This window comes from Ptychodera flava, chromosome 3 (genome assembly GCF_041260155.1).
Source record: "Ptychodera flava strain L36383 chromosome 3, AS_Pfla_20210202, whole genome shotgun sequence".
In the NCBI taxonomy this organism is placed as follows: Eukaryota; Metazoa; Hemichordata; class Enteropneusta; family Ptychoderidae; genus Ptychodera; species Ptychodera flava.
In genome coordinates this window covers 3,234,004-3,255,842 of record NC_091930.1, presented here as the reverse complement: position 1 = coordinate 3,255,842, position 21,839 = coordinate 3,234,004, and the positions used below count along the sequence as shown (strand labels likewise).

The 21,839-nt window shown below is 39.7% G+C and overlaps 1 protein-coding gene and 1 long non-coding RNA gene across 2 annotated transcripts; both read right to left on the bottom strand.

Annotated features, from left to right (window-relative positions):
• Nucleotides 1–218: 218 nt before the first annotated feature.
• Nucleotides 219–10,797, bottom strand: LOC139129432 (heat shock 70 kDa protein 13-like). The gene is made up of 6 exons (XM_070695066.1): nt 10,642–10,797; nt 9,219–9,361; nt 7,360–7,557; nt 5,794–6,010; nt 3,525–3,695; nt 219–2,427 (listed from the first exon to the last, which is right to left on the bottom strand). Exons 1-6 carry the CDS (start codon nt 10,664–10,666, stop codon nt 1,886–1,888), a joined length of 1,296 nt encoding a protein of 431 aa, XP_070551167.1. The 5' UTR covers nt 10,667–10,797; the 3' UTR covers nt 219–1,885.
• Nucleotides 10,798–15,331: 4,534 nt separating this feature from the next.
• LOC139129431 (uncharacterized) lies at nt 15,332–18,655 on the bottom strand. The gene is made up of 3 exons (XR_011551574.1): nt 18,406–18,655; nt 16,323–16,407; nt 15,332–15,761 (listed from the first exon to the last, which is right to left on the bottom strand). It is a non-coding gene; the product is annotated as an uncharacterized lncRNA (long non-coding RNA).
• Nucleotides 18,656–21,839: the final 3,184 nt, after the last annotated feature.

Genomic DNA, 21,839 nt, shown 5'->3' with positions numbered 1-21,839 from the left:
CGTATGCTACTCAATTCATTGCCATTACCATACTGGGACTCAGTTTGCCTTTAAAACTGATCAGTATCTCCTTCAACACTACATCTCATGAGTTAGTGACACGTATGCAAATGAGTGAAGTAAACCTACCTTAGACTCAATGCCGGTGTCCTTGGTGGTGGCGCTAATCTTAAAATCACCACTAAAACTCAGAGAAAGACAAACACAAACTATTTGTTGCTGTTCATAAATAAACTGTTTACTTTTCTTGCATTGATAAAAATATTTCCATACATGCAATCAGTGCAGTACAGAGATTGGGAGATTTTGCAAATTCATGTCTGAATATCATGTGAAATGCACACAAACCTTGACACAGGTCTGTTTATGAAATGAACATCTCTGGACATTATGCAAAATTTGCATGGGGCAAGGTTTCTATGAATTTCCTTGGAAGTTATGCAGGAAATGTGTGTTTTGGACAAACTTGACATTCAAAGTATTGATATCATACATTTCAGTCTTTCTGTTACACTGTTACAAAATGACGCCATACAACAACAACTACATTCTGGTGCAGTTTTTCTGAAAAAGGTTTAAAAAAGACTGATGGCTTTCATTTTGGGGGGTGCATTCTACAGTCGTCAGAACTGCGCTCAAAGTTTGTATGGGACCCAAATGACTAATGGAAACACTGTATCCAAGGTACGATGGTGATTGATGAAAGTTAAAACATGTCTGTCATAATCTACATCGTATAATTTAAATGTTGCAGCTATGATGATGAGGTGCATCTAGATATCGTGCATGAAATACATTGTTTGTGAACAAGAAACTCGCACAGGTGCAGTTCCGACGACTCTTTCCCTTTAATTTGGCACCATAATGATGGTATTTCACATTTCTTGGTGCAGAACTCTGTCATGCAACGACTGCATCCCTGTACTATGGCTTCATAAAAATGTCACTTTAATATTAGGTCATAAGCCACGTAGCTTTCTTCTCCCAAATTGCAAATTCAAGCATTTTCACAGAGGCAGCTGGGATTGCTGCCATGTTTGGCTTGATTAGCCATCAGCATCAATGAGAAAATCTGTGTTTCAGTCAACAAACCAGATCAGGAGTGGCTTTGGCCATATGGCAGCCGTAAATTCTTCACAACTTGTGTGTGTAGATCTTTGTAATACGCACTACAGATAGGTTAGGTATTTATCAATGTGGGAACAAAACGGCATCCATAGCTGCTTTGCTTAACAGATTGTAACTTCAAGATTTCAATATAATATCACAACTGCAGGATGAAGGAAGGGGTATAAGGTTTGTCCTATTTTGCTGAATATGTGCAATCTCACAACTTGATTCAACAACACTGTCTGCAGAGCGGACATCATTGAGTGAAAACATTCAGAACTGAGCAGACCAGCTTGTCAGCACAGCACTCACTGATCTTTTCCTGCCAGTGTTTTCAGTATAATATGTCACCATATGGCCAAGCTGTTGAAAGCTGTACACATAAACAGTACATTCCCATGTAAACTACCAGTATTTTGACAGACCTGACCATATGAAGACCCCCCCCAAGGCAATACATAAACATAATTTCACTGATTTGTCTCGTCAAGACATAAGCAAATAGAGTGAGTTCGACAGACATGATCTGCTGGAGATAGTGTGCATCACAGCAATGTGTACCGTATCAATTTTCTGAGTTGAATGATTTTTAATCTAATTTTGAAGAACTTGACTAAAAAATGGTTAAAAGAACAAAAAGATTGTTTCTGTGTCTCTTAGCTTATAAATATGAATAAGGTTTAAGACAAGAATAAAGTCATTGAAACTTGACATGCAGCACAAATGAAATTGTCATTGACATGTTCATTCTTATTCGTCACTTTCAAAATTGCTGTCAAGTGACATGTATCTTCTTGATGTGCCGTTGTATTTCAATGGCGCTGACCTGGAGAGGCCATAAACCGCCGATAATACCGGCTTGAATGGCGACACCATACGCTACCGCGAGCTCCGGATCTATAGCCACATTTGGGTCTTTGCCGAAGTAGTTCCGTATCAATTGCCGTACTTTAGGAATCCGCGTTGACCCGCCCACCAACACGATCTCGTCCACTTCCTTCGTGGGCATTTCCGCTTCTTGTAAGACGACCTGAATTGGTTGCAAGACTTTCAGGAATAAATCTGAGTTTAGTTCCTCAAACGTCTCTCTAGTGAAATTGTCTCGGAAAACAGCGTCCTTTCCTAATGACTGAAGATTGATGTCAATCCAAGATGAAATTCCTGAGGTGAGGTTTAATTTTGCTTCTTCTACCAGCAATCTTAACTTTTGCAAATCTTCAGGATTGTTCAACATTTTGTTAAACTTCTTTTCTATCAACTTTAAGAAGTGCGCCATCACTCTCTGGTTGAAGTCTTGGCCTCCGAGACGATTGTTGCCTGCAAACAGAAAATATGCAAATGATATACTTTTCACATTCATCTCTTGAGGCTTGTGGCCTACACTACTAAAGAGCTACGTTAATGATGATAACTTTGATAGCAATACAGTATTTTGTGCCTCACAGTTGAAAATCTTAAAGCTTTGCTTTTGGAATGGTTAGGGACCATGAAGTCCAACACAGGTGGTGGCCCCATTCAGACCGGTAATAGCACTTGTCCACCAATCATGCTTGATGATTTGCTGGTCCAACATACATTCTTTATCATATAAATGAATCAAAATTCACAAGTGCATTTGGCCAATGGAAATTGCACTTTAACTGATAAAAGCAAATATATGTTGGTGGTCTCAAACTTTATACCACTGAATTCGGTAACCCTTGAATATGACTTTCACACACATTGTGCAGTGGCCTATGATAACTGTTCAATATTGAGTTCAAACATATTTGACAAGTACATGTATATCCTTTTTGATGATATCCATTTTCGTACTAGTTTTTAAGGATCTGACTTGCTTTCAAACGAAATCTTCCAATTATTTTTCTTTTCACAAAAAATTGCAGGTATTCTCATTCAGTCAGGAACTATTCTTTTACAATAGAGAAAACAGGTCATTTCTTAGGACAACAAAATCTCACACATGGAAATCCTAGTTGCTGGCTAAACCAGCTGAAAAGGGATACTGACTGAAAAGTGATCCTGTAGGCTGTGTTTTACTCACTGTGTGCCAACTTCCAGTATCTATATTTGCCTGCTTACAAGACAGTATGATGTGGGGGCACACACACGCTACTAGAATTCACAAATGAAACACACTGGATGTGACATTAACAATCAAGTCATAACTATGAACACGCTCAGTCAATGCTGGTAGCTTTCTATATAAGCCTATGCAATGTTTGAATGTTACTCATGGCACACGTTGCAGTCATGAATATTCATGACCCTGCAGAAATGTGCAGTGGTACTAGTGCAACCTCTCATTGACCGCTGCACTAGTGTTGAACTACACAGCTAACCCTGCCTGGTCCAGTGATTTAATTAGCTGAAAATATCCACATTTGCAAACAAGGTTCACAATATGTACTAACCTGCCATTGCCATGGTTACAAACATGCCACCTTGTACACTGAGCAGCGACACATCAAGGGTCCCTCCTCCGAGGTCGACAACCAGGACATTACTGACGCCGTCTTTCTTGTGGAGACCGTACGCCAATGCAGCGGCCGTGGGTTCATTGATCACTCGCAGAACATCAATACCTGATGACAAAATCCATCAACAAATTAATTCTTTTGACTACTGGTGGCATTGTTTAAAGCGCAGTGGTCGTCGCGCTGCGCGTGCACGATTTTTTTGTTGATAAACATGAATTTTTGTAAACATAAGGCTTCTCAACTTCAATCGGAGTGAGATGGAAGCGCCTCTGTAAGACTCAACATCATGCAATAGTAGGGCCTAATATATTAAGATCGGAAACGAACTTTAGTGGTGTATTTCTATCTATAAACTCATGTAAGGCTACAAACATTGAGACACAACACTCGGCACATGCAGTCACAGTGAACAAATGGGTTTGATCACACGCGGTCATGCTGGTTGTGCACAATGCTATGTACAGCACAGTAAAAATACATCACTAAAATGATCAACATTGTATATATATGTAGACCAGCAACAAGCACAATGCCTAACACAAAAATTACACTCAAGACCATGATCGGCAAGCCAGAGCAGGACACGGGAGATGCTGGTGCTTTGATAAGGGAGTAGGTCACCATGTTGACGTACACGGATATAAGAGAATCCGGTCCCACAACCTACCGGCCCCGCGACGACTTGGCCCACGACCCACTGTTGATCACCATTTCTAACTTCTTCTAGTAATACGTGGCAAGAAATAGTCAAATGACAGGAAACAATAGACAAAACGAGCGAGTTTTCGCGGCATTTGGCAGGAAAATTGCACAGTATAGCTACACATAGGGACGTATCGAGAGATCCTGTGCACGGTCATGGCAGTGATCCAACGGCTAGCTATAGTGTTGGCCTATCGGTGCTACGGAAACTTCGTTGTTGTACTTCCTGTCATGATTGCCGGGTAGGTCTGAGTCCCCTTTCAAATGAGTTAACCCCCACATAGCAAGAAGACCTATGAAAGTTCCTTCGCTTGACTTGATACCTGTGCTCGGAATTCTCGTTTGCATCCTTAAACAGGGTAAACTTCGTAGTGGAGTTGGATTCTCCACAGCCGAGTGAAGCGCGCCATATACCCGATTCTCTTGACACGGACGTTCATGCAGACCACGGAACATATGCTTCTTGCTGCAGCGGGCATTGCTCTGACAGCTGTAGATTTCTGTAGCTTGCGTTATTGTCAATTGTACTCCTGTTGGGCCTCTTGAAATGAAATGACTACAGCCCGGTCATCGATAGTCTGTTTGTATATACACGCGTACAGGTAAGTGTTTAGCTCCATGGCCGAGCGATAACAGTAGCCCCGCCCCATTCAACGATTCAAGAAAATCATGATCAAATGTGATCTCAATCCAGCGTGTAAATACTAGATTTGGTAAGTTGGTATGCTTGTAACAGATCGGCTGCCATTTTAACAAGCGGCAATATCGCAAACATTATAATCAACCCGTAACGTATAGTGCGGCATTCTTGGATATGTTGACAACAGGGGGACCCCCTCACGAGCATGCGCAGCGCGACGACCACTGCGCTTTAAGTTACTGGTACTTTCTCAAATCATGGTTTAAAAAACACCAAGAGTTATGGTTACACATGTGTCTATGAGCTGAGGTCACTCACATTTTAGTTAAAGGGGCAGTAGCTGTAACTTTTGATGAATTCCACATTTTTTTTGTTTTTGATGTCAACTACAGTTTCTTACTCTACTCCCCAAAGCATGTTGAGATGCACGGTATTCAGCTTGTCAACTAATTAAAAACTCAGTCCAAAAAGCTGGACATAGTTGCTGATGAGTACCGGTATTTTCCTGAAAACTGTATTTGACTGCGCATTTCTCTATAGTATATTGATTTGAGGTTTTTTCATGGACATTAATTCATCTGCGTGGTATTCAAAACTTCAACATTATGACAATTTCTTTACTGTTACGTTTTTCATATCATTGTCATTTTGAGAGATGATTGACGGCATTAGCCACATTATTGAACATTCTGCAATGTATAAAAATATCGACAATTTAGTGCTTTTATAATGATTCTTCAACCTCATTTGACCTATTAGAGACTGATGTGAAGTCTGCATAAATGTATAAAGGTATGATCAAAGTAAAACTGACAAAATTGATTACAGTTACAAAAACAAAAAGAAGGATAATTTGCTCACCTGCCAACTTGGCAGCAAGTTTGGTATAATTCCTCTGGAGTTCATTGAACTCTGCAGGCACGGACATTACTGCCATGGTAACGGGAGATTCAAGCGTCTCCTGGGCTGTCTGCCGTAACTCAAGGAGAATCCGGGAACCCACGTATTCTGGCGTGACTTCAGTCAGGTTGTCATTGGAACCAACAACAAATCTGATCAAGCCATTGTGTTCTTTGATCTGTATGTGTCAAGAATGGAAGATTTCTACATGTATAAGATGACACTTTAACCCTTTTCCTGCCAGACAGTATCACTTCCCCATCTGCCAAGTCACTTAAAAGCAGTATTGAGCCAAAACCATGTGTATTTTGACCTGTTGGCTTGGTATGTTACAGCAGTTTTAGTCTGTAAAAATCATGTTTACAGTACGTGTATCTCTGTCGTCAGGGACCTTCAAATCTTCAAGTCTTTGTTAAAATTGCACCATATGGGACACGTTTTGCTTCACTAGTTTTAACCAACTTGACCTGATGGTGAAATAAGAACTTGGCTGGAAAAGGGTTACCATTGGAATCCAGTGTGTCCATGAACTTACTTATTATTCAATGTCTCAAGCATTAAACACAGAATATTAACATTGTCATAATAAGTAAACAGTAAACTCTTTTTGCCCCTTCCTTCACACATGCCCACATTGTATGACCACACTGACATTTTGAATTCATGAAAGCTAATCTGGGCCTGATTTCCCATCATTCCCCATATTGCAATTCTATTGACAAAAATAAAATCTAAGTATGCACTGGAAAACGAAATGCATTGTTAGAGTGTGTTAAACTATTGAACATTTTCCCCAACTCATTTTTCCGTACACAGGAAGAATTGTATGGAGCTTAATATTCCGTTTTGTACAACCTACGGTACCAGTTAAAAATCATTGGGAGTACATCCCACACAGATTTTTTTGTCAGAAATTCATGCCAACTGATCAGATTGTGTGGGCTTTATACATTCAGAGATTATAACAGAATGCCACAGCAATGCGTACATTGATTCCAACGGGTAATCCTCTTACACACAAAACAACAGGCATTGCATATTTTACCCCAGTACTAATAACTCTGAGCTGTTTGTTTCCATATGTTGATCCCTGTGGATAAGTGACATGGAAGTGAAATACAAGCCTAAAAATTCTGAAAATTCAAAAGACCCTTTCTGTATCCCTGGTTCTTTTAATGATGTTAAAATCTGACTCACTAATGCTTGTAATCATATATGTAGTACAAGGGGATCTTTAACTTAATGTTGTGAAAATGCTACAAGTTTCTCAGTGTTAATTTTAAGGACAGTACCACGGTAAATTTTACCGGGGTATCCTAGTCATATCACCGAGATTCACTCAGCATTTGAATGCAATATTTTCAGGAAACACAAGAGAAACATTGCAGGGATTCCTAAACAATTTTGCAGTGCAACCACTTTTTTGCAGAAAAACTTTTACTGTGTATCCACAATGCTGGGTTTGTACACTTTGCAGACTATCATCGTTTTCAAACCAAAGACATTGACATCAATACCAACTCTTACCTTAAACTGATATCTGGCTGCTTCCCTGGCGACTTCAGACGGTGTGAAAATTTTACCGATGAATCTCTTTGCGTCATAGATCGTAGATATGGGATTGCGTTCAGCCTGTTCCAGCGCATCGTATCCAACCAACACATCACTGCCAGTGAACGCCACCATGCTGGGAACTGTCTTGTGATTGGCTGAATCCACCAACACCTGGTTATATGTAAATTTTGGTAACTAATCAGAAGGAGACTGAAAATGTGTATTCTGTGAAATGAAATCTCATTGGTCAGATGGAAAAAACATGAAAGAGTGCAAAAACAGCACAAAAGCAGCTGTCTCCAAAGTTTGATACTTCTACAGGTTCAATGTTTAAGCAATAAAGTACACCAAGCGATGATATACCACGAGATTTTGACCAGTTCACGACATATATGCACGAGCAATAGCGAGTGCATATATGAAGTGAACTGGTCAAAATCTCGTGGTATACCATCGCTGGGTGTGATTTATTGCTATTATATCATAACAGTATATTGAAATTCTGGCGTGGAACGTCATAAAACAGATTTTTGCTCAAGCTGAGAGCTCCAGCGTATGCCAGCCATGGTATATCGCCAATATACAGTGGTTCTTTTCGCGTCTCGACCAATCAGATCACTATTTGCGCCATCAATATACTGGTATGATATAATATACAATAATTGTCATAATGGAATTACAGTTAGAATTTGTGTTATCCTTTTCCTTCCTGACTATGCTAATTGTTTCACCAGAATGTGGGTCAGAGTGGTTTGTATTGTGTGTGCATATAGACTGAAAAAGGCCACATATGCTATCTTCCTGTGAGTGTTGTTTTCAAGCAACCTACAAATACCTTCCTTCTGTTAATACAATGTTTTCAAGGAGAAGTACAAGGGACACAAGACAGAACAGAAATGCTGACTGCGATTCTATCATTGCCTCACGACCATAATTACCGAACAACTAGAGCAGACAATACAGATACAATACATGTATGCTAGGATATGGTGAATCATGTTGTCAGGTACCTGGGCATACATGTACCAGTGGATGTGTTCGTTGGTTCATTGCAGTAATCTGTGACTATCTTACTGATCAGCTGCTTACCACAACTCTATGTACAGTGGAGCATCAACTGAGCAATGAATGTACTCAGCTTTGGATTGGGAAATAGTGACATCAATAGTGACCACTTCTATGAATGACTGTTTCATAGTATTTATAGAAACATACATACATCCATCCGTCCGTCCGTCCGTCCTCCGTCCATCCATCCATCCATCCATCCATCCATCCATCCATCCATCCATCCATCCATCCATACATACATCCATCCATCCATACATACACACATCCATCCATCCATCCATCCATCCATCCATCCATCCATCCATCCATCCATCCATACATCCATCCATCCATACATCCATCCATCCATCCATCCATCCATACATACATCCATCCATCCATCCATCCATCCATCCATCCATCCATCCATACATACACACATCCATCCATACATACACACATCCATCCATACATCCATACATACATACATACATACATACATACATACATCCATCCATCCATCCATCCATCCATCCATCCATCCATACATCCATCCATACATACACACAGACATACAGACGCACTGACTCACCATATTAGCTCTTTTTGGTATTTATATACATACCAAATATGAGCTAAAAATGACAAACATGTAAATGTACATGAAAAACAATAGATTGCACCCTTTTCTTGCTTTACCACAACAAGTTCTCAAAAGCATTCTTACTGCAAGTTCATACACTTATCTAAAGCTTGATATAATACAGAGCATGTATACTTGCCTTTACATCCCCAGTCACAGCTTGGTACACTCCAATACATGAGTATGTTGTGCCCAGGTCAATACCAACTATCTTGGGTTTAGGGGGTGGCAGGTACTGTTGAGCTAAGTAACCAGCCAATAAGAGGCTGAGAATTGCTGTACCTGCAAGAGAAGGCAATGTTTGGTTATCAGTGTTATTTCACAAAACTAAGCTTTGATCATACTTTATCCAGTTATTTGTTAAATTCATTTTATTCTGTTTTTACTTTGTATAGGGAAGACCAATGGTCTCAACAGTAAAAAAAATTGTTACACATAAAAGTTAAAATAACAACAATTGGCAACAATGTATGCATGCATTTATGTATGTATAAATGTACATGTGTATGTAATGTATGTATATATGTATGTGTGTATGTATGTACCGGGTATGTATGTATGCAGGTTAATAGATTTATGTGACAAAGAGGAATACAATTCAACAAGCCAGTCAATGAACACACAATTTTGTTATTCAAGTCTACAAAAACCTGTTCAAAATTGTAATTAATTCATAGGTACACACAAACTGCTAGAACATGAATATACCAGTGTAGCCATGCCTAGACTGAGCACTAATCTAGTGGTGCTCCTGCAGTAATGATAGGAGCCATGAGACCCTGATTCATTAAGTTAAATATCTGTTTTGAGGCATCTTCTCGTTGACGAACCCACAGCGTACAAGTCAGTGAATTATTAGACATCAACTTCACATAATTAATTGTACATGTATAGTACTGTATAATATCTTTGGGCCATGTTGTACTAAGACTGAAAGATTCAGTAGTGTTTGGACTAGGAGCTGACAGAGTAGTACCAATATTCATGAGTGACATTTGAATTTTTCAGTCTACACAGTATACTGTACTACACTCAAACCACAGTCGCCTGTGGTTCGATCATGGAGCTAAGAAAAGGGCCATACACTGTGGCCGATGAGTGCTATGCATTTAGAAAGCAGGTATGAATTTGAAGATGAATTGGAAGCCATCGATGCTGAATTATTGAATGAAATGTGGCTTTTTGCGAAGGAAATCCGCCTCTGAACTCAGCGATACGTTAGTATAGCGGCCATTCCGTTTCCCAACTTCCTACTTTTCGAATGCACACCACACAGCCGCCGTCCTGTCAGTATCGATTCACACGCGACTGTGACTCAAACCATGATGGTAGGTGGTGACAGATTCCTCGCTTCTACCTCCATGGTTTAAGTTCCTCTGTGTCTATGGTTACAAGATAGAAGATTCTGTGAAAAACATATCTCCATACTCTGATGATTTCAGTGTTCGACACTATCCATATGGCAACTCTGTCAGTTTCCGACAGTGTGCGACAACTGAACTGCGACTAGCTCACTGGCTATTAATCCAGTCAGCTCTGTAAATTACATTTAAGATACTCACCTATGATAGTTATGGTTGTGCTCATATCGACAAGGATTCAAGCATGTGTGAAATATAGACAGGTAACGGTGGTTTTGATAAAATATGTCAAAAATATAACCGGCGTGTCAAATTCGTTCACAACCCGGAAGTTTGTGACGCCGTTAGGTTACATCTGCGCATGTCACATACTTGCATGAATGTGATTGGTCAATATTACCGGCAATAAGGTCAAGTAAGGATACTGCTCTGTGTGTGTGCAGGTCAGTTCCCACAGTGACAGCGCCGCTATCTGCCGCCAGAAATATTCTAGCGATTTGCAGCCGATCCTGATCCTCTTATATTCTCGACCGCGGAGTGACGTCAGTTGGTGAAACGCGTACGAGCGAGGTGAATGAGAGATCAGACGATACAGAATAGCGAATGATACAGAAATTGTGTGAAAAAAGCAGAACTAAAAGTTATGTCATAAAGTTATGTTAAAAGTTATGTTATATGGAAACTTTGCATATTGTTTTGGTGGTCGAAAAATCCGAACCCCTTCACGGCGCTGTGACGCAAAAATGACGTAAAAAACCGCAAGTACCCGGATGACCCGCGGTCGAGAATGAACGAGTATATGACGACAAAGCTTTGTCTTTGCAAAGGGCACGCTTGTTTTCATCGATGGACACCCAGGGGTCAGATATTCAGAACTATAAATTCTGAAAATTATAATGAACAGTGAATAATGAAGGCTATACCTATTAGCTTGTGGACGGGAATGTCCTATCCCGGATCCGAATGAATTAAACTTTCCTATACGAAAATCAATAAACATGGGTAAACCTTTCATCGGAAAAAACCTAAACGCGGGTCGATATCGTAGGAAAATTTCCGTGCTTTAGGAAAACGTTCACATGCGATAGAATAATTGTAAATGACTTGCAGATATCCCCCCTCCTTCTTCTTCCATTCCCGAAACGTTGACTAGAAATCATTAACAATGGGTCTAATGGGTCTATTTTTGAAGTGTACAAGGGCGGATGAAAATACTGTGAGCAACACTCGGGACCAAAAGTAACAAAGTAAACAAATCAAAACAATACAACGAAACAAAACTGGAACCAAGTACGAAAAACTAAAATTTTGAAATATAAATGCAGCCAAAGGCAGTCCCCTTTTAACATACGGTGAAGTAATGACATACGCAATGATATTATGTTGAAATAACTTAGGAGGAAAAAAATTGCAGTATGTATGATTCACGCATTTTGATAGACATATATTCTGGAGAAAGTGTACACGTATCGTAAATGAGCACACTGTAAATGTAAAATAGAAACAGCGCATATGAAATTGCTATACCAACAATAACCTTTTTATGAATAATTAACACATTCGACTTCAGCACACTATACACCATAACTGAACATAAGGATCTACTGAAAGAGTTGTATGGTGTAGTTGACTTTGTACTTGAGGGTGGAACTAAACGGTGTATTGATTTCTCTTCTTCTAAGGCATTTTGTCGCAAAGATAAACAAACCTATTGTTTTTCTCAAGCATCGTTAAAATTTGCCATGGAACATCTCATAGTAGAAAACTATTTCTAGATGGGTAACAGAGTGCTTTTACAAACCACAGGCATTCCTATTGGTATTGACCCATCGCCATTCTGAGCAAATTTATACTTAGGACGGTAAACACGGACATGAGTATAGATTCATGTCAAAGCTAATCCATACCGATGTAGTTCGTGCTCGGAAATTTCATGGATGCGCACGATTCATCGATGACATATGTCCCCTAAATGATGGTGGAAAGTTTTGTAGATCGTATGGGCAAATTTATCCTGCGGAGGTGTTGCGGAGATGGTTTATCCCACACAAAGGTTAATGAACCTAGCGGTCATTGATACCAGTAAAATAATTAATTAAAACAACAAGATCTCAATTATAAGTCGATTTGCATACAAACCATATTTGAGACAAAGGCACAATAACGCTAATTACGTTTTACGAGGATGTTTACGGAAGTCTGGATGAAAACAAGAATATATTTGAATTATATTAAGAATCATGAAGGTAGTCAATTGCCAAAAAGCAGTGCTATCCACGATGCATATATGTGTTTCATAACTACCTGCATATTTTAGTTATATGATTCATAAATTTAGTAACTATCGAAAGTTCTTTGTCTTTTAGAAAAGTATACTTGTGTAATATTTTATAAGATTGTAGAGGGCAATAAATACAACAACACCAATGACTGTAACTATAACATTTTTTTTTCCTTCTTGAACAATTAATACTATATAACAAGCAATGTACAATTTTTATGACAGAAAAAATATATTTATTTTGAAAAAATGAAGGTAGTCAATGACGTTTGCATATTAATGGTAACATGTCAATTAAAGATTAATGGTAACATGTCAATTTAATGTTTATGATTGGATGTATCATTTTATCTCTAATTCATGTCTATCGTATGATCAAAGCCACGCCTTAAATATAACGTTAAAACACCGTCAACCAAACAACGGATATAGTTGTTTGAAGATAGTTGCTTACGAGAGAGTAACACAGCGGACCCAAGACATTTAGACTGTGAGAGAATCGTATCTTGGGCGATGGCAACTAGCTGTCAAGTTTGTCTACAGAGAAATAAAGTCTCTGTGGTACGACCAACGAACTCTGAACGTCTCATGCAGTCAATACACAGAAGATCCCCAGGTACCTCCCAGCAGGCCAAGGCGAGTTCAACAAACAAAGTCCCCTTTGAAAAAACGAATAGTAACAGAGGTCAAGTTGAAATGTGAGCATACTGGACAACATGCTACATTTCTTGAAATGGACAGATCAATAGTGGATGGATTTTTTGTCTATAAACTCTTTTACAAGCGCGACTATTTCAAGTTTTTCATAGTGAGAATGCCAGATCGCGAAAGTAACATCCCTTCATACATCTTTTATGGCACTGTATTGTCAGAATATCTCCGCATTGCTCGTGCAACACTTCTAATAGAAGACTTTCTTCCGAAAGTTGCCAGCCTGTACAACAGGATGCTGTCTCAAGGAGGAGAACAACATAAAATGGTCAGACAGTTTAATACAGCCATGTCGAGATATCCTCTACTTTTTGAAAAATTCAATACATCATGCATGACATCAGACTCCGAATAACATAAGGTGTGGTGGTACCTGATCAGTACTGCTTGGGGTGCCAAGGCAGTTGACTGTATTATTTTCAAATCCCCGAAACAGTCGCCTTGGTAAATAACTGATGAACACTTATGGAGCTTTTGATGATGTTCATTCTTTGCTACATGATAATTGTTATAAACTAATCCTGCTGATGTCATATCTTCATCATTCATCTGACACCACCTTAGAGAACACATAATGATTTGTATGACGTTACTACACACCACTTATTTCCGTCCAAGTGAATTAAAACTGTATGACTACTTCAGACTATATATATATATATATATATATATATATATATATATATATATATATATATATATATATATATATATATATATTATATATATATATATATATACATATATATATATATATATATATATATATATATATATATATATATATATATATATATATATATATATATATATATATATATACATGTGTGGTGTGTGTGTGTATGTGTGTGTGTATATATAATATTAGGAAAAGTACGAATGGAGATACACAAAGGCGATTCTTTTTCCAGATTTAGTAGTTTACATCGTAAGATTAAGCTTACTTTTTCAATAAGACCACGGTGTTGCTCAGTTTTAATTTATGCGAATTCGTAGGTTTTATACAATTTAAAAAATCTGTTACAGTTGTCACCTCACTAACTTTCCAAACCCTCCCAAGATGTAACACAAGCTTGCCAACCACATTACATGTCATGATGATATGCGCAAACATACGAGCGTATATCACATATCTCAACACGCACACAAATGACAGACTATGAAGAGTAGTTTCTTTAGTTTCGAAGAGTTATACGATTTAATACTGGTCACATTATCCAACAGTATATCCAACGTTGTTTTTTTTAATTTAAAACTGTCACTAAGACGGTGCGCATGCGTGAGCGCAGCTCAATAATGCTTTATTGGTTGGACGGATACGATACATAATTATCGGGGCTTTGACTTATCCTGTAAGGGAAGTAATAACCTGTTCACCCCCGATTGCACGTGAACAGGTCCACTTTAACGAATGATGACAACGGGTTTGGGGCAAACCATAGCGGTGAAGGGGATAAGTTGAGTGAGTCAATGATATTGCCAAAGACTTGTCTACGTTGAGACAATGATGTATTATAGAGTCAAAAATACTGTCAGTGTAGTGTAGCACGGTTCAAATGGTAATACAGCGTGTAAATAGGCAACTCTGCCACTAGAACTGAAAATTTGCGATACTTAGTTTTTGTGTGATGTGTCAACAGTATAAATTTTGTATGAAAACTACTTAAATACACGAAATAGGAAACAAGTACTTCAGTGAAAGTGACATGGCGTTGAGGAAGGGTAAGTGAAGAATCCTAGCATCCTTTGATGAACTGTTTCCAACTTGATAACTCTGATAACTCTGCAGTAGATGTTAGGCCACGTCCAAAAACTGAATGTACAGTTCATTCATTTTCGACTTTTTTCTCTGCTTTGGTGGAGACCCAAATGCCTTGGATCAGAAAACTTAACGAAAACTTGAAAGAAAAAAATTCTTTATTCTGTCCTTAAGAAATTCAATGTTACTATAATCCAAAGAGGTCTGATGGTGAAGGAGGTAAGAAGGTCGACATAATTTCGACCTATTTCATGCACAAACCCCTTGACCCATTCCTATTCCTCTCTACGAGAGAACACCCACAAAGTTCATAGGTTCCTTGCACCCAATCAGAAATCGTGTACCAAGTCTTGTGGTTGAACTATGTTGATGGCAAAGTCACTGTGCGGTCTATGGTCTGTGGTGGCGTTTATTGGAGTTGCGTTTCCGATGTTTGCGGAGAGGGCAGTTTCCAATTTTTAGGATCGATGTAACCTGCCCTCGACGTTGTCTCGAAGGAATTATACTCCGCTTTGAGGCTTGGGTGGTCTAGTTCAGGCTGGTGTCCAGGGAATGCAAAAGTCTCTCGGGCTGAGCAAGAAGGAAGAAAAAACCGAAAAAGATTTAGAAGACTAGTGGTGACCGTCTGTATTGGAAATTTGACGCGAGGCACCACATTCGATTTTGCAACTTACATGAGCTATTTGCGCATGCGCGCTTTTCATCACAACAAGCAGGCAACTTATCAAATCAACTTGTAGCCGTGCTCTGTTTATGGCCTAGTTTTTGTGCGTGACACCAGTCATGTCTTATCGTCTGTCTGTCTGTTTGTCCGCTATATTAGGAACAGTGTGCTTTTTACTTATTCAATTTTTCCCATTGAAATAAGCTTATCTCAGTTGTATTTACCATCGGCGTTGCAATGATTAGTCACGCCTGCAACCGAGCCATGTTAATGGATTGATAAATTACTAGAGCTCTATTGATATATTACTGTATTAATAGTCTATGTTAATATATACACATTTCGTACAATTATGTTTATATATAACTGTAGAGAAGAAGCGATGAAATTTCATTGTTATGTTAACAACTTCATGCCATATAAAATTGTTCGCTGCCACAAAATCTGAATAAAATACCGAACTTTACCTTCTAGGTGTTTTAAAACTTCTGGAACCTTGGCTGGCTCTTTATTGTAACTTGCACCTTGTGTTGTCTCAAAGTAGTGTTCATACTGAGTAGAGAGAAAAATGTAAAGGATATCATTGATTTTGAGAAAGTGCAAACCACCCCACCAACTGGTATACCATGAGAATTTGACCACCTTGCAACAAGATATGCTCGAACATAGAGCGCGAGTGTATGTAATGGAGTAAACTGGTCAAAACCGAGTAGTATACCCCGTTGGTAAAGCGATTTATTGCTAGTATATCATAAAAGTAAACTGAAATTCTCGGCGTGAAACGTCAAAAAGAGGATTGTTTCCTGTGGCTAAGAGCTCGCATGTATTCCAACTATGCTTTATAGCAAATATAGCAAGCTTATTTTCAGGTCTCGACCTATCAGATGGCTATATTTGAGCAATCAATGTACAGATATTATATAATTTCAAATATCATACAAGTATACAGCGATCTGTGTGCAGCGATCTGATTGGTCGAGACGCGAAAAGAGCGGTGGTGTACTCGCGATATACCACGGCTGGCACACGCGCGAGCTCTCGGCAAGAGCCAAATCCTTTTCGTGACGTTCTATGCCAGAATTTCAATATACTATTATGATATAATAGCAATAAATCACACCCAGCGAAGGTACACCACTCGATTTTGACCAGTTCACTCCATATATGCACTCGCGGCTATCGCTCGTGCATATATGTCGTGAACTGGTCAAAATCGAGTAGTATACCATCGCTGGGTGTGCTTTATAGCTTAAACATTTTTCCAGAAAAAAAGCTTTGGTAGCTACCCTTGAAAATCTAGTGAGAAACTAGCTGATTGCCATGCAGTGCATTATTTTCGGAGTCTTGGGGCTGAACTGAATGTGAGACGGATAAATTTCTCGGCAGTCGACAATTATAACCTTTTAAACACAGTGATAGATAGTTTCGTTTTTAAGAAGTGTGTGTGTAACCACAGACCCTCAAGAAAAAACGTTTTTCTATGGTGTAACCCAGCTATTTTCCAACTACACACAGTGCACACGCGACACTGTGAACGGTGATCGAGGGTGGCACTGAGCGCCCTCTGGAGTAATTGAGTTCGTATATTTTATTTCGATTACAATCTGCAGTTTCGTAAACAAATTCTCTATAGTAACTAATGCTCCGTGATACGCCTGTGTGCGTGCAATATCGTAACGACATTTGAAACAACGAAACATATTTGAGACGGTGGAGCATTGTTACACCCGCCGCTGTTAAAAAAAATGCGTAACGCGGAAGCCAAAACACAGCGGCCACTAAACTTGACGCAGTATCTACTTGTATTTCAAAATGGCGGACACCTGTTGGATTCACATACGATTGTTTCGTCACTGAAGCACTTAGGCCTAAGCGCCCTGTTTTCACAGAGGAGATTGTTTTTCAGCAAACGGCTGAGATAACGCCGATAATCTGTCATAATTCTTTTTCCTGTACTTGATGACGCTTCGGAAACAATTGATTTTATGTGCTACCTCCATGGTACAGGAAGCCAGCGCACCTTGTCTCAATCTCCGTGCCAATGTGTTTATAAGTCATTTACAGCCGACTTCAACAGAACTCCAATGCCTTATAAGCAGAATGTTGAATTATCAGTGTGGTCTTCAGGGGACGTTACATAATTACAATGACACCCTAACCTGTGAACAAGGCCAGCTATCAGACCGACATATTGTCATTTCTTATCTTTGATGATAACGTTTACGCGTCACAATTTGATGTCGACTGCGCTAGCCATGTCATTGGGGAGCTTGGTGATTCATTGCAGGCCGTGGTGAGGGACCGTGTGCAGGCGAAGCCTGTTACACTTGTTTCGTGTCTACGCACGAAAATATTGTGACGGCGTTTTGGTGGGGTTATTTGTTTACAGATTACAATCCGATCACCCTGATCATATACCGCTGTACAGCTGTATGAGCCAACAGTCAGTAAAGTTGGCAGACTATTAAATACCCAGGTCTATAACATTATTATGTTTTCCACGTCTGTAATCAATTTGCAGACCTTTTGCGAGTAAACACACCGGCTTACCTGGGACGGCAGTCGTTTGGGAACTTTCAGTCGTTCAATGTCGAAGTTCTTCTCGTTCCAGTTGCCGATCAAGGTGGCCGGTTTGTAAGCGTCCCTCTTGTGGTGGGCATCGCCACCCGTACTGGCTGAACTTCACGTCGTCTGTACCGTGTGTCCACACCTCGCCGAGACCCGAGGCTCGTATCATGGAGCGGAAAGCTAACTCATCTGACCCGGCACTCATATTTCTTAATCCCTGCCCCTTTTCTGCGGTTGTTACCGATCAATGTTTAGGAAACTTTGGTCCTTCTTGTGGAAAATCTCCCGCGGACAGCTTATCTGTTTAGGGTTCTTGCAGGGGCAGTGTTTGCATATTACGCGGTGTTGTGTTGATACGTTCCACGAGTGGTGGCGTCATTTGTCACCACGGGCAACCGCCATGGAACTATGCGGCGTCATTGGCAGCTCCGCGAAGCACATAGAACAGGTGTCCTGCAGTCAGTCACCAGGTCGTGCAGCGGTGCGATGAATGACGAAAGAGTAGGTCACGTGATGTTACGTAGAAAACAAATGCATGATTGACTGGCTTATTTTTCAGACCCCGGGTACGGGTTGCTTTGACCGTATATCGATCGGCGTACCTTCATGCGGCCGCGAACAAGAGATAATGAAACGGGCGCGTTGATTGGATAGAAAAAAATTAGCTGCAGCCTTGGTAATGTCCTAGAAGCGACACTCTTGAATAGCATCACGTCTGATATAGTTCGAGCACGGTCCCTCTTGTGGAGGGACCGTGCTTCGAGTTCGCTCTTGAGAACAGACCGAAAAATGCCTAATAACACAGTACTCTTCACCCATTTTGCATAAACTGACGGCATAGTTTATTATCGGAAAATTGATTTATACGAAGTGATACGTTTTAAAAATAAATCTGTAAAATAATAACAGTAAATTATTAAAGTGAATGGAAACCGTGTAAGTGGGGCTTTCATCAAATGACAATGTCAGCGATTTCAGCTTCTACGAGGTCGAGGGTCCGAAAACATTTTGACGACTGCGATAACGAGAGAGAGAGAGAGAGAGAGAGAGAGAGAGAGAGAGAGAGAGAGTATACACTTTTGTACGAATAAGGCTCTTTGGTAAGGGCAAAGAGGCCTTCGAAATCCGATATTTGCATATCAACTTTTTATCTGAGTCACGCCCAGTATTAATTGTTATCGATAAAACTCGACGTGTTAGCCAAATACATCGAAGGCCGCTAGGCATATTTTATGACAAGTGGTCTGTCTGCCCTGTACGGTAGTCGACGTACACGGTCAAAGGTCACCGCGCTGACCATGAAGTCCGGTGTTGTGTGTTATCATATTTAATCACAGGCGACCCAATAGGTTCTGAGTTTTCACACTGTTTTCTCTATCATTTTATCTTCTTTCTTCATGCTCTGAATGATCGGAATAAATAAAATAAATGGTTTACAAACCTAACCTAGCCTCTGTGACTCTTTATTTATTTTACACTCCATTACAAGGACGTATATCTCTCATACACACATGCTGTAATTAATTAGTCAACACAACTAATTATGCTAATCCGTGGACTTATCAGAGGTGGTCAACATCGGAAAGATAGTGGAAAGGGGTTTTAGTAACCATTCCTATCTTTCGCGATGTTGACCAACCCGTAAAATCCCTGATAAGTCCACGGATTAGCATAATTAGTTGTGTTGACTAATTAATTACAGCATGTGTGTATGAGAGATATACGTCCTTGTAATGGAGTGTAAAATAAATAAAGAGTCACAGAGGCTAGGTTAGGTTATATAACCATTTATTTTATTTATTCCGATCATTCAGAGCATGAAGAAAGAAGATAAAATGATAGAGAAAAACAGTGTGAAAAACTCAGAACCTATTGGGTCGCCTGTGATTTAATCATGGTTGCAGGGCGAGGGGGCTAAGGTGCCTACGGTATATTTGTCCGCCAACGTGTTTTGTTTGTGTTTGTGTTGAGTTAGAAAAGTTACTGATGTAAAAAGAACAGTATACATACAAATATTGTAACGGGGGGGGGGGGTGTTGATTGTGTATGCATGATATTGTTTTCTCTGCCAACAGGCGATATACGAGGCTCCGGTAGCTTGCACCACCACAATGCAATGTATGACTATAGGGTAAAGTCGGTTGGCAGCCGACCAGTCGAGTTTCAAAATCAAAAATTGTCATCAGATGCGTTTTACGTGACGCGTTTTATTCTAACTATTCAAATTATTCCCATCCAAAATACGCCATTCTTGTTTGAAGAAAATGGAGAGGGGGGGGGGGGTGCTTTCAGTCAACCTCCCTAGTTCGATATTTAAAAGTTCCCCTCCCGTACACTACGTTCCCCTCCCGCTCTAAATCAGAAAATTTTCCCTCTCGGTCGATGCCCTTTCAAACTCTCTCACCGCTGAATCATTCAGATAGTGATACATGAAACACACTCTCTATTCATGAAAGACACACTCTCTCTACAACCTACTACGGCTCCACTCGCTGAATAAGAGTATGAAAATATTAAAGTTTCCCTCATCCGCATATAAAAATAGAAGAGCTGTAAGCACGCCCGTTCTCCGCCCCAAGTGCTATTAAAACGAATGCTCGTCGTCCCCATCAGATATCGCTTAGAAATTAATCAGCTTTTTGCAGGGATGGCAAAGCTTTGCCGGTTGCCCCTATAAGCTTCAACTTGTCATGATCCTATTACTGTAGCTCAGCGATGTTCGGTTAGAGTGAAAAAAGTCCAAACGATGAGAAAATGAAAAATATGGGTGCCGTATCTATGTAGGTCAGAATGCACCTCCGGGACAGATATTCGGACTCTCAAACTTTTACAGTAGTGTGGTCTATTAGTTGCGTGGGCCCATTTTGAAGTTCATAGAGTAATTAATTTGTGAAAATCGAAAATTTTGATTTCTTCCCCATATAGAATTATCCCCAGGACGGCCAATGTTTTGAAGGTCAAGAGTCGGTAAATATCGGTAAATATCGGGTATTTTTTCCTCTGGTGTAATATTTTGCAAGCAATGACTCCTGATATTTCTTATCGACTATGATTCCGGAAAGGAATAGCTGCAAGTATCCTTTAGAAAAGTTTGAGCAAAAAGTCGGCGACTTTTATTTTGAGGCGCTTACTACCTCAATGAATTGACCCTGGGAAGAAGAAGAAAGAAATCATAAAATATCAATGCGGGGTCAGTACCTTTGGAAACAATCGATAAAAGCTAAAAACAATACTAGATTTACCTTTCGAAACAATGGATAAATCTGTGAGCGGACAAAGGCGTCGTGATAATAGTGGCGATATCAGCTGCTATAGGTCGATGTTATTTTTAGAAGAAATTCATCACGTCGTTTGTATAAATTAAATGCATTACTAGTATATCATTCTGCGAATAATACGGCAGACGCTCCTGGCTA

Excerpts from the sequence above, each read along its gene's own strand:
- LOC139129432 (XM_070695066.1), bottom strand. The coding sequence starts at position 10,666 with ATGAGCACAACCATAACTATCATAG. Across the intron at positions 6,011-7,359 it reads CAGCCAGATATCAGTTTAAG|ATCAAAGAACACAATGGCTT; the intron begins GTAAGAGTTGGT and ends TGACACATACAG. Across the intron at positions 2,428-3,524 it reads TGTAACCATGGCAATGGCAG|GCAACAATCGTCTCGGAGGC; the intron begins GTTAGTACATAT and ends TTCTGTTTGCAG.